The following is a 13,636-nucleotide window of genomic DNA, read 5'->3' on the forward strand; positions in this document are numbered from 1 at the left end:
AAATGCATACTTACTTCTTTCGGCGTCCAGATTCATGGTTCACTATGACCTGTTCTTTTTGTTATAAGTCCAATGCAATGCGCTCTCCTCATGATTTGACCGAGTTTATTTTCATCCACCCCGATATTACTTCGTTTAACGATTTTCTGTTGTCTATCCCTTGTTCGCTTCCTGATGGGAAAGAAAAGAACATGCCTCTCCGTGTCCTTTTTCAACCTTCTTCGTTTCATAATTTTACCTCGCAAAAGCAACACAATCCCATGAATTGCCGTCGTGATCTTCAAAATGCTTTTTGGCAACTCACTTTCAATTAATTTCCTCCCTATTCTCTTCGTTTCTCGCAACTCAAGCTTTATGTTTTCTCCCTCCATAATGAACATGTATGTGTCTTTAGAAATTGGGCTACGTTAGAAAGGGAACACAAATATGGTAAGGGAGATGAAGATATATGTGGGCGAAAATTGACAGAAAGATAATGGATTTAGATTGAGCAAAATTCGAATGAAAATACGACTGATATACTTCAAAAAACATCCCCACGCGGTTCAATAACACAGTGGTTACGTGAACAGCTAGCACACGAAGTGTCAGGGGATGGTGAACTCGGTTGAGGCGGATGGAAGGCGAAGACAACTGGGTATCCTTGAGGCGGATACTGCTTTTTATCCATGCGAAAAGAAGGGTGCTAACCTTGGGTCATACACAGATAACACAGATAATATTAGCACATATCGCAAAGCTTGGATCGTGAATACCTCGTAGACTCTGTTGAATAGATACGGCCTTACGCTGTATAGAATAGGCATGTGCCCGTCCTCTAGGATGGGGAGTCTACCCCTGAACCTGCCGCGGCTCTGCAGAAACTTCCGCTCCGATCCCGACTTGATGCCCAAACCACACAGCTGCTTTGAGACAATTGAACATGCACCAAAACAAGAGAGTCAACCTTCTAAACGATGAAAGAGATACAAAGATACCGCCATTGCAAGAGTCCTTCCTGCTGTCCTTGATTCCCTCAACCGTCAATCTAACATTATATAAAGCTCAATGTCCTATTCTGTGGCCGATCTGGCTTTGGCAGACCTTTGTAGAAAAACGGCACTGACAAAAGAATGGAAGTACTTTTTCTTCTTCTTACTTAAACTTTCATCGATACTGAGTCTCCGGTGCAAACACACCAGTGCCCGTATTTCGTTGCAACCTCTTCATAGTTCGGAAAAGCCGGCGGACGGCAGTTTCTTGTTATTCCCCCAAGCAGGCCCTTAACAACTAAGATGCAATAATTGCTATTCGGGTACGGATCATACAATCCCCAGCATTTCACTTCAGCGGCTTTCGAATCAATGTTATGTTGACGCAGGGGTAGGTAGAGCAGGCGAAAATAAGCTGTTGCACCGCGAGAGCCCCTGCATGTTTCAATTTTTCCCCGAATGACGGCCGAAAAACTGAGTTCCGTCGGATTCCGGCCGGATCATGTCAGGCAGATCTGGGATATATTTTACGGGACTTCACCACTACCACACGCGAACGACGGGGTTCAGCAGCACCGGTTGGCGAATACGATGATATTGAGACCTGCCGTCGTCAATAATAACTTCAGCGTACTCAATGTCACATACCTTGTTGGGGGGAAGGGGTTGAATGTTTTTGCATTCATGGTAGATGTAATTACTTGGAGGATTGGAGTGCAATTGCTAGCATTTTACAACTTTATCTTCGTGTGCAACGACCGCCATCCATGTGCTTTCGACTCCAGAGGAGTGATAAGTGTGCTTCACGAGCCGATGTCATGGCTAACATAGCCCACTACCACAATCCATATTACAATACACTGATAAGGACACGTGGTGCCAATTTCTCCAGCTTTGATTCCTATTTTTTATTTTGGTCACTATGGCGTTGGGAAGAAAGCGCCCCCCCATATCAAGTTACACTGGATGCCCAGCTACCTGCAATTTGATCCGTTATGGTATGATCGCTGAGGCTGAAGACTCTATCTAACATGTTCTTCTAAACCCTGATGCTTGGGAAGACGTGGTTGCTCATACCCTGTCGCGCCGTTGAAACTCTTTTACGAGTATTCAGGAACCAACCACAAATTCGAAAGGTCAAAAAGCGTGAAAAGTGGATCCTTGTTTCGTCGTAACAATTTCCATCGTAAGTACCAAGATCTGGCTGATCTTGTGCGGTGGAGTTTCCTGAAGGAAACTCTAAACTGGCCCACACATCATCCCTTACTCTCCATTCCAGATGGAGATTGAGGAGGCGAAGTTGTTGTTGCCAAAGCAGAGTAGATGTGGTGGCTCAAACGTGGCTAGCGGTGCGATATATCCCAATGGCAAATCTAGAAGGTTGAGTTTTCTCGCTTGCAAGAGTCGGTAGGCGTTCCATTTAGTCCATCTTGGCCAAATGTAGTTGTGATCAGTTCGTTGTTCACCACAGGCAGGACTTCGTGTAGTTGACTTTGGTCGTTGGCTGTTGGGCTATGATGTGGTGAGCGCCGCTAGACAATCAGAAAAAGACATACCCCACCTGTGTGAACATCCAAAAGCAGCACAGGGAGGACGGGTAAAATGTTGCGAGAACGAACTTGCTGACGCGCTCTGTACCTTCTCAAGAAACGGAGGATAATTAAAGAGAAGCAAGGATGAGAAAGTAGGGACAAAATATGAAAAAAAAAAAATGATAATTTACGTAGAATACGCACTCTGGTCTTGGGGGTCTTGGCTATCACTTGCTCAAGACATTGGAAGAATGACGTCTGCAGTGGCACGACGCCCCCATTCCACTGTCTACCAGTCGGAAGGTTCCTGGAGCGAAGAAGGAAACCTGAAGACGATGTTCCACATATCAAGAACTATTAAAGAATAGGCCTTCAAAAACAAGGACGACAAGTCATTGGGAACACGCCGGATCTAGCCATCTGCCAAGTTAACACCAGTTCTGACTCTGCTCGAGGCGGAAATCCAAGGCCCCACGATCCGATCGAGAACAGCGGGGAATGTACGGGCTCCATACATCTAATTATTGCATCAACAACGCTCCTGCGGCTCTAGATCGGCCTTTGCAGCCAACAATCTGTAACCTCTTGGCCAGCGCATATCTGAATCCCTACGTCGATGACCTTTGGGAATTTTCGGCGGAAAGGCAAGTGGAAGAACATATCCTCGCTTTTGTTCATCCAACAACAGGTTGATGCGTTTGTGCCTATGGTGGTGTCACGGTTTATCTTGAAGGGGCGCGATGGTAGGAAGGCATCCAAGATGTAATGCTGACGCGGTTATGGTGATGTGTTAAATCCCAACGGCAACCGATTCTGTGCCATCTATTGAACGAATTTCTTTCCAGTCCTTCTTACATGGGCGCAACATCTGTGTTGGTTATGGAGGGTAGGCATGGCGCTTCAAAGGCGTGGTGTGCTTTATTTTCCAGTCCTTCGTTTTAAATACGACCAATAACTTCATAAGGTTTGGTAAGACATTGAAATTATTTTTGGTATTACTTTGTCATTGAGAAATGGCCTGAAATGGGCACATATGCACCGGCAGCTTGCTTCATTCAGAAACCATGTGTGACACATGTTTCCCCTGAAGCCACCTTGCAATCCCAGGAACAGTTCAAAATCGTTGTGGTGAGACAAGCCCCCCCCAAAACAAAAAAAAAATTGCGCCGTCGACCAAAACGAAATATGTAAATGAATGAACAAATTTACTGGATACCAATGCTCCCATATTGAGAATCGAAAAATACGTCTCAAAGATTTCAGATATATTCATTCAAGACTCCTTCCCTTCTCTGGCCTTTGAGAGATGTAATTAAATTAAAAATTATCCGAAAATACATTAATTCCACACTAAACATGGTGGAACGGTGGATTGGAAAAAAAAGTGTGCAAGGAGAAGGGAGGCCAAATTCGCCGCGCACACACATCCCACGCGCAAGTTTATGATATCCCTTAGTAATCGTAACGGTAACAGAAAGGTACTCCGCCAATGCTTGCTCCACCCAGGGTATCCAGGATTTGGCGAATTCTAACGTCGGGTCTGATGCCAGCCATCGAGATAACAGTGTCAAGGGTCAGTGGTGTACCACGGGAGTCGACTCCATTGATGGTCGTCCAGCGGGCCCGATCCTCATTCTGCCAGACGCGGAAATTTCTATCAATAAATGCGTGGTGCATGAAGAAGATTGGGTCGCTGGGGCTGCCGGCGACGTCCATCATAACGCTGCCAATACCGTTATGGCCGTAGCCGTGGGGACTATAAAATTCGACCACTTGTATTAGCATATCTGAACGTTTTCCCACTGGGAGATTATCTGAGGAAAATAGTTCCTAGGGAAACACTCACCCAGTCTCCGCACAGCTGTGCATAGCCGCATAGTTGGTTCTTCGGTTGCAAGCAATTACGAAATCATTGTTGCATTGGGCTGTCTGCTCCTCGTTGACGGCACGGGAAAGGCAGTGGGGCCTATTTGAAAGACCGGGGCCGATATTGCAAGTAATACCAGCAAACACACCGTCCGTGATGCAGACTCCCTGTCCGTTGCGAGGACCTGGAAGAGAACCGAAGTAGTCACGGGTGAACACGGGCGCTTGGGCAAAGCGACCAGCGTCTTTGGTTTCGTCCCACCAAGGGTAATTTCTGTTAAACCCGCATTCGTCCCTGAGAACCTGCTCGAAAGTCCACACAAAGTAACGGTGCCAGATAAGGAACATGTCATTTTGGTGGATCTCGGAGAGCTTTTGTTGATGCAGGCGGGCAAAATCCTCGTAGCGGTTTGTGGCAGATGAGAAACGGCCAGATGGTGGGCGGTTCATCAAGCATTTGACAGCATTTAAGAATGCCAATCGGTCGTCGTGTGAAGTGCGGCGCCATTCAGTGCGCATATTAGTTCTGCCGACGCATGCTGCAGCAAATGTTTGAAAGGTAGGCTCAGTAGGCTCAGACGGAGATAGCTTGGGGTTCGGGTTCGGGGCCGGGCTCAGCTTCGGGTTTGGGTTTGGGTCCAAAGGAGGACGGATCAGTTTCCCAATGAGATCCTTTCCCTTCTTAGCATCTTCGAGAGAGATAGTATGGAACTTGCCGAACGACGATAAGGGTAGGCTGGGGCTCAGATTAGCAAGAATTTCCTTCAATGATGCGGAAGCCACTGAGGCACCAAGAAGCAGTAGTGTCCACCGCATGGTGTGAGTGTGGGTGGGTGAAGATATGAAGTTGAGGGTTTCAAACGAATGACTGGGTTAAAAAAAAAAAATAACCAAAGCAAGAAACAAAAAAGCTACATTTTGTCCGGGGGAATGCATCTCTATTTCAATGGCTGTCGTGTCTACCTTCTCAAGGCGGGTATTTCTCCAAGAAGTCGAGGAAACCGCTCCTCAGCCTCTAAAGGAAGCGACTCCATGCATGTCTTAGGTGGTAGCGTTCTTTCTGATGCTGCTAAACTAGGGCCTTGTTCTGGAGGCTTTGTATGGTGGGAGACTCCACTATTTCCCCCGTGGCTGGGATTGAATTTTGTGGCTACGGCTCTCAGGCTAGCACTGGCGAGGACCAAGGTTGGGGGCCCACCAATGAAAAATGCTTCCAATAGAAAGGTTTCCAGAATCGAGTTGTGACCAAGCAGAAGCGAGCACAAAGTCTCAATTATCAGAATAATAATAGACCCTGCTGAACAATGATTCACCATTATTTCCTGGTGACGGTATGACAACTGAATGCACTAATGTTGATTCACATTAGCGCCCTGTGCAAGAAATGCTTGTCCAGGAAGGTGTGCTGGACTTTCTGGTTCTCGCCCACGAGCTTTGCATCAGGATCTCGGCGTTCGCCAATAATAACGAATTGCAGTTTTTGTGGCGGAAAACTGGCAGACTGCAGCAGATTCTTGAGCCGTTCATCAACCGACGCTAGCAAGCTGTCAGGCCATGCAGAATGGAAGCCAACACCATACCAATGCCATTTTTATTCGTGCCAATTGCTGCAAACATCTTCACAGGCGACTTTGCAATTGCTGGTTGAAGTATACAAAAGTATCGCTGCGCTGGACCAATCAATGCAATGCCTTTTTATTGCTCCCGAATGCACATTTCGACCAGAATCAACCAGTGAGGTTTCCCTGATTCATGGAGTCCTCCGTATTTTCAAAGCCGAGGAGGTAAAAATATCCTGTCAGTTTGGCAGAAAAAGAAAAAGCAAAACAGGCTTCCTGCAAACAGGATATCTGCCTGTCCTCCCCTTGCATTCCTTCGTGGGAGGGGCCACCTCCAAGACTATTTCGCGTGGAGTCTTGTGCTCTCCAAGCCATGTGCTCGTTGTCTCGGATTTTTCGAGCCCGGCGGTTTACATAGCGAACGCGTGATCCGCGAACTGAGCACAGTGGCAACTCGGATCTGACCCGAAGGATGGAATACGGCAGTGGAGCAAATCGCCTGCGTCCCAAGCCTAGAACGTGCAAGTCTTAATTGGATCGAGCGTTAGTTTGCGCCGGGGTGAGTTGTACGATGGAGTCGTAGTGGAATGAACTCCGTACACGATGCCGAGGCGCTAATCTCCAGTGGGAAACCTCACCCAGGGAAAAGGGGCCGGGTCACGGGCCATCACAGACGCCTTCTCATGAACAGCGTTTGGCGCCGCAACGCTCAAAAGACACGATTGTCATTCTTCTGCTTTGCGAATCCTGATTCTATTTTTATGCAACGGCATCTCCGGTCCAGTAGAGAGCGATGCCGGGGCGCCCTTCTTTCAAGTCGACAAGGCTCCAAAAATCATGCCTTGCCAAGCGGGGGACCCCTGCATTCGTGTGCAATTACTCTGTAATTCTTCCGAAAATCCTAGGATACCGGACCCAGCGGAAGATTCAACGGGCGATAAGATGTATCTCCCAAAGTGCGTCACTTGGGTTCCGCGGACAAATCCTTCGACCCCTGTTCCATCGGCTTAGGAACGACAATCTAGCCATCGAACAGGAATGTGAAAAGTTGAAGTTGTTGAAGCGCTCTGTCGTTTAGAAGGCTCTTGTTTGTATCCTCTAAGCTCCATCACTGGCGAACAGTGGCGTGATGATCATCGATGTAAAAAATCCCTAGCCGGCAACGAAAATGATTTTGCTTCTGTTTACTAAAAGTCTCAACACACATTATCGAATGTTGAAGCTCAAAAATGTTACCGTCGGCGATTTTCTGCAGACGCCGACGACACGAAATTTGGGATCCATGGATAGCTAGTTACGCAGGCATGATCTCATAACTAGCTGGCCGTGCAGTAACCCTAGCCCACAGGCCTGCGCAGAAACCCCGCACATTACATCATCCAGCAGGAACGCGCAGACGCAGTAATCTGTAGATTTTTGAAAATGATTGCTGTTATTCTTCGTCGGCCATAAATTACACTATTTCTTGCATCAATGAGAGCCCATACTCAAATATTATCTTTTGACTTCGATAAGCTTTCTCGTACCTGAACAAACGGTAATTTTCGCTCAAACGGTGGAAAGCTTATGATTGGTCTAACTCTCGTGGACGAGATTTTTGAAGCTTAATCCTGTGGAGGGTACTTTGTATGCACGGTGCATTCCGCGAAGAAAACCATATTGAAGGAATGAATGATTTATGGTTGACAACAAAAACATCGAGTGCGTCCCCATCCTCGATGCCTCAAACATAATCCAAGACAATCATCGTCCCCAAGTTCCAGCGAATCGCTCTTTGGCAGATTACGAGCTAGTATCAACGAGTGGCTGTAGTGGTGGAATAGTGGCTCACGCCGTCTATCTCGATCAACACCTTACTGAAAGAGGAAATGATTTCTTACGAGGAACGGTACGGATTTTCCATCCGGAATTCAGCACCTTACATGCTACCTCCAGATCGCCAACGGCTACATGGCCCCAGAGTAAACAACAAAACGTCCATTGGATCACAAACAGGCAAGTTTATCCTCACCTGACTCAATCATCTTGTAAACCGGCTATCCCATCCACTGTTTCTGGTCTCGTTTCTGGTTTGGCAATCTATGAATCCACCCAAAGCCCAACCCAAGGAGGAATTTAAAGTTTGGCTCTATCTTCATGTCTCACCAGACAGCTGATGTCTGACATTATTACGGAGTACAACAGTTATGCTCAGCCGCCACCGCTAGTTGGTCTGTAATTAACGAGCTTGCATGGGTAATAGGTCATCGACGAGATGGAACCAGGGTTACATCCATCTCTCTCATATCCCAGGTACAGTAAGGTCAGGCAATCGACCTTGGAAATCTCGCTCTCGAGGATGAGCAGAAAGAATCCTTCTTCCCCTCACCTATAACTAAAAGAAAAGAAAGAAAGCAGTTATCGAGATAAATAGAAAAAGGGGTAGGAAAGACCACATACAAAGAACTAGGACCTAATGAAGAGAGGAGTAGGAGAAAGTCGGAAAAATTTTTCATTAAAATGGAACCTACTCTTGCAACAATACTGAGGCATCACCACGTTAACCACCAGACTGACCCTTCACCCAAGAGAGTCCTGAGCTGGTGTCGGAGTGCTGACAATTCCTGGCAGAGTAGCGATGCAAGTCCTTGATAGACAGATGACATAAATGTTTTGTCCATCAGGTTAACGAGTCAGCCCATTTATTCTAATAATATTCCGAACACCCTCTCTACTCCGTACTTCGTGTGCCCATTCGACCTCCTCCATTGTTCTGGTGACCTAGGTCACACTGCAGCGTCACACAGCCCGATAAATAATGAAAGAAAATAAAAATGAGCCCATCTGGACATAAATTGTCTTACAACTTAGACCTCCGCGGGCTGACGAAAGGATTTGATGATTATCGCCAGCTCTGTTGACATCTCCGGAGGGTGGTCAGCGAAAGAGAGGTAAGAATAAGAACTAAGCTTTCAGGGGTAAATATGCATGATGAAAAGCACATGTTTGCCGTTATACATCGACTGGATCGACTCGAGAAACATACACAGCTTCTCAACTATCAACCCATTTTATCAACCACATATTGTGGATAAGTGTCTGCAAAGTTGAAGATTGGGAGTACTATGTAACTATGCTTGAGGAAGATCACTGTGTCCCCCGATTCCGCTCCTTGGGGCTTGAGCACTCATATTCACTCATCTTGCTTCATGAAATGGAAACTCGAAATAATAGTTTACATTGACTATATAGATTAGCCACCTCCTTTGGCCCTTCCCGGAGTCCCCCGTCGATCCTCCTTGTGCCTAAAGCCCCTCCTTACACATATAGATATACGAGGTTCATACTCCGTACATACATAGACGGTGATTTTATCGCCCTGTTTGAAAGAACAATTTTCCATCCATTAGCGCCTACTGCGTAGAGATCGTCGCAAATACCGAAGCATTCTACTCCGTCGTCTTTATGGATGCACTTCTCCTCCAAACAAATCCCGGCTGCGACCCCCTGACGACGATCATGCCCAGGTGATCTTCTTCTGTTGGGGGATTGGATTGGGTGATTCGTGCCCTCTATACCACCACGGCGCTGGTTGGTGATCGAGCTCTTTTGCCCTAGTGGCCGAATATCTTCAGCAGCCTTAACTGCAAAAGTCACGGGATTGCAATCACACATCCTCTGGCGGCGAGGCACGATTATTAAACTAGTGTACCTTTTCCGTCAACAATTTCATGATTTTATATCGGCTTCATATTGCCAATCTGCATCAGATATTGGCCTAACCAAAGCGCTGGACGCTACTTGTGACTTGCGGCTCGACAAAAAGATAGACTCCTGGAATGAGTGGTGATAGTCTTGATAGCTTATTCCCTAGTCTCCACACAAGAACTCCCTAGCATGACGATCGGCCTGGTATCTTCAGTCTGATCGTCCATGGACCATGAAGGGTGGGATGGAGACCACTATTGGATCCGGCTCGCGCGGTTGAGCAGCACTTGATAGTTCTAGCAATATGTCCCCTGCCTGTGACCGCAAGTGTAGCGGCATCGAGCCTTTTTAGCTCGGGAAGGAGAAAACTTTGCATTCCGCAACTCATAGTTTGATCGTCCTGGAGTGGATGAATGTAGCTTCAACAGTCATCCATCCGTGTGGTCTCCTGGGAACTCAGCCGGCGTTTCCCTCGGTAATATCATGACTATGAATGTCACTATCATAATAACGTGGTGAATGCACGACAATTGGGCCCGTAATCTACCCTGGTGGATAAATCAAGCTCGGGTTTCTCCCGTCAAGTCCACCGCTGTTGCCCCCTGAAGCATCCATATAATTGGCATATCTGCAGAGGGTCTGACGGTCTTTCCGATGTGCAAATGTGCCTCAAATTTAGGGAGGTCTGACATCTTTGTGCATGCACGTTCAATAACCCGCCCGTCAGCTCCATCCTAGGATGATAGAAAATTTCATACATTCTTCGTGGGGACGAATAAGGTATTGCACGTCCTGTACATGCACCATATGGTGTTTATTATCAAGTCTTACTCGGTTCGAGGGCCGTCCGTTCCCGGCCATGCTTTGGCTTCTTCTTTGAGCAGCTAGTTACGTGATAGCACGAACAAGTTGAGCAGTGTGAGGAATTCAGCTAAGTTTTATTTAACCATTCGTCGATGGTCGATCGAGATAATGCAAATAAAGCTTCGACTATAGAATGACGATGAACGTCCTCTGTTTCTGTATACAGCATCATGCCGTGCTGCAAAGGTACTATTCCTGCCATTGATACCAACATGGTGAACTTGGATGGGTTTCCGTCAGTTGTTTATGCTGGCACCGATGGTAACTATCCCAGACAATGTTTGGGTTGTGGATACCTTTTATTTTCTGTTTTCAATTGCTTCATTCGTCGATGAGGTGAGCTTGGTTCCTTAACCACAAATGTTCAAGACAAAAAGGGCGTGGGCAAATTTGGAAGAAAAAGTATGCCAGAGTTGTGAGACCTGCAGGTCTTAGCTTAAATATTAATCCTCCACCATATAACTTGTCACGTAGCTAGCAACCTTTCAATCAAGCAAGCTTTACACCTTCCACAAAAGTTTAGTGATTAGGGGTCGCGTATATATTTATATATATTGCATAAAGTACATCTACATGCATCATGTACTTCGACATTATCAATTTATTTCACATCGGAGACAAGAAGCCAATGGGTTTTTTCAACCAGGCAATGCAAGATGAAGGAAACCAGATCAGGACCAAGAATAAAAAACCACATTAAAAATTGGGGAATCGCAGTCATTAAGGAACAGGCTAGACAGATCAAGGGGTTTTTACGTTTTTATTTATTTTTCCCCCCGCTCGCAAAAGGGAAACCAAACGCACACTTGCCGCAAATTGGAAACTAGGTCATTAATATCATCTCACATATCAAAGTTCGATCGACCGGTAGCATTATCCTTCTTTCAACCATATATGAGATTTACGCCCCTCCGCCGGCCCCACCGTTCGCCATGACCCAAGCTGCAAACGAAGACGGGTTCCTTGTCTGTAAATATACGCTTCCAGGACCAGTAAATTTGCAAACCAGCCCTTCACCGGAGGTCATCCCAGAGATGAGACCACCGGAAGCGACCCGCTCCATGACATACTTGCAGCTCCAGGCGACGAGGTGGCCATTGTCGACGTTGTACTTCTCACCATCCGCAAGCTGCCAGTTTCGAAGAGAGAAATTATCAGTATAAATATATATATATATCTTCTTTCTACTTTCCACTTTTTCTTCCTTGGGATATATGGATTTTTCCTCCTTGTTGGAGAAAGAAAAACTTCACTTACGTCTTTCTTGATAATCGCACCAAAACTCTGCATGAACAACAGGCCCATCCCGGAGATTTTATACACAAACAATCCCTCGCCGGAGAATAATGCTTTACTTAGACCCTGGTTCTTGTAATCCTTGACAACGCCCTGAGTAGCGGCTAAGAATGCATCTTTGCCAACAGACCATGTCTCATGGCCGTTGAGACGCAAAACGCTGATGTCACCAAGCATTGTCGGAGCGAGGAGAAGTTCTCCAGGCCCCGTATACGTCGAACTTGACATCTCTCCACCAGCAATGAGTTTCTTCATCGAAAATTTGATGGATCCTTTCAGAGTCATGGTGGGAGACATTGCAATCATTGCGCCTGTGGCAGGAAATTTTAGTTCACTGAAAGCACAACCGACGAAATAAGTAATGTATCGAAGATGACTATTCTGCACGTACCTGGCTTAGCGGTCAGTGGGCATCCCATAGCCAACTGGATGGTCAAGATGGTATTCGAGTCGCGGTGACTAATCCGATAGCTACCACCATTGAATGTGCCAACATCATCCGCGGATGTAGACTGCACGCCAACAAATTGACTCGGGGGTGGAGCTCCATCAGGTCCAAGGGGCGATTTTTCAGGAAGAGGTGAAGCTTGAGGTGGAGGCGGCGGAGAGGTTTGACCACCAGCTGGAGGGGGAGGAAATGATGGGCTAGTTTGGCCTCCTGGGGCTGGATAGTTGTAGTTCTGGGGCGGGGGAGGATATGCGACTGGAAAATTCAGTGTATGTTGTTTTCAGGAATTGCGCAAACAAAATGAGGGCTTTAAGGAAGCCTTTTGCCAAAATCATCATGATGCGCAAAGAGGGAGATATCAAAAGTGCGTACCTTGTGGCTGGTTCGGGGCTGGATGTATTGGTACTCATGTTAGATCACTAGTAACGCCAATTATTCATAAAGGAATTGAACAGGAAATCCTACGGGGATAGTATCCTCCGTGGGGAGGCTGCCCTTGGGGTTGGTGTGCCATTCTCGAGTATGCTCAGTACAAGCTGCTGGGTAAAGCGGGGGAAAGGATAACAAATACGATTACTTCGAGAAACAATAATAAATAACGCCGTTATGACATATAAAATCAAAATGTATAAAATATTAAATCAAACAGTTCAAAGCTATGAATCAAAAATGAGGGGTTATAGGGCGAATCCCAAAGCACTGATAGATGAAGAAAGCTGAAAGGTTATCCTGAGAGGGGAGAAGAGATGAATGATATTTATGCGTCGCCAGATCGTCAGCCAAAGAGTTTCCTTCCGACCCAAGACCTGCTTGGACCTCTTTAGGCCTCGGCGGCTAGGCAATGACTTGGTTGGATCAGCTGGAGGGTCTGCTGTTCGCGAACAGGGGAAAGGATCGATTTAAATTTCCTAGAAGGCTATACTGGAAAAGGCCAGAGGCTCGCCATGCACAGCGGCGATGCTGGGAGCTTTGTCGATCCGAGAACGAGAAGTATTGATCAGCTCCACTAACGAAGTATTTGAATTCTGACAATGAAGACTAGCAGATTAAGGAAGATATTTTGACACGGCAAGTCCTCTGGTGGGTACACTGGAACTTGTGATTGGTTGAAGGCTTTCATCCATCGGTTTAGAGAGGTTTAAATATAACTCAAACGAATGGGCGCTAAGTGCATGATAGACATTCTCACCTGCGTAAACCGTGCTAAAAATTGGTCCAGTATGTAGGGCGGCTGGCATACTGTGACAAATTGACACCTCTACGCCGATATTGGCGGTCAAGCTCCCCAAGTGAAGCAGGCAGCATATGAAGGCGGGACGGACAAAGCTAGGAACCTACGCCTGGTGATATACTCGTTCAAGGCGTAAGAGCTTCTTCATCCATTTGACCTCACCAATAAAAGGCACTGAAGGG

The 13,636-nt window shown here is 46.5% G+C and overlaps 2 protein-coding genes across 2 annotated transcripts; both read right to left on the minus strand.

Annotated features, from left to right (window-relative positions):
* Positions 1–3,955: 3,955 nt before the first annotated feature.
* Positions 3,956–5,185, minus strand: HCAG_04336 (predicted protein; the record flags this gene model as incomplete). The annotated part of the gene is made up of 2 exons (XM_001540446.1): positions 3,956–4,259; positions 4,350–5,185. The coding sequence occupies 2 exons, from the start codon at positions 5,183–5,185 to the stop codon at positions 3,956–3,958; spliced, it is 1,140 nt and encodes a 379-aa protein (XP_001540496.1).
* Positions 5,186–11,380: 6,195 nt separating this feature from the next.
* HCAG_04337 (predicted protein) lies at positions 11,381–12,737 on the minus strand (the record flags this gene model as incomplete). Its single annotated transcript, XM_001540447.1, has 4 exons — positions 11,381–11,608; positions 11,737–12,086; positions 12,167–12,478; positions 12,689–12,737. The coding sequence occupies 4 exons, from the start codon at positions 12,735–12,737 to the stop codon at positions 11,381–11,383; spliced, it is 939 nt and encodes a 312-aa protein (XP_001540497.1).
* Positions 12,738–13,636: the final 899 nt, after the last annotated feature.

The sequence above is a fragment of the Histoplasma capsulatum genome, genomic scaffold (genome assembly GCF_000149585.1).
Source record: "Histoplasma capsulatum NAm1 scaffold_4 genomic scaffold, whole genome shotgun sequence".
NCBI classification, from domain to species: Eukaryota; Fungi; Ascomycota; class Eurotiomycetes; order Onygenales; family Ajellomycetaceae; genus Histoplasma; species Histoplasma mississippiense.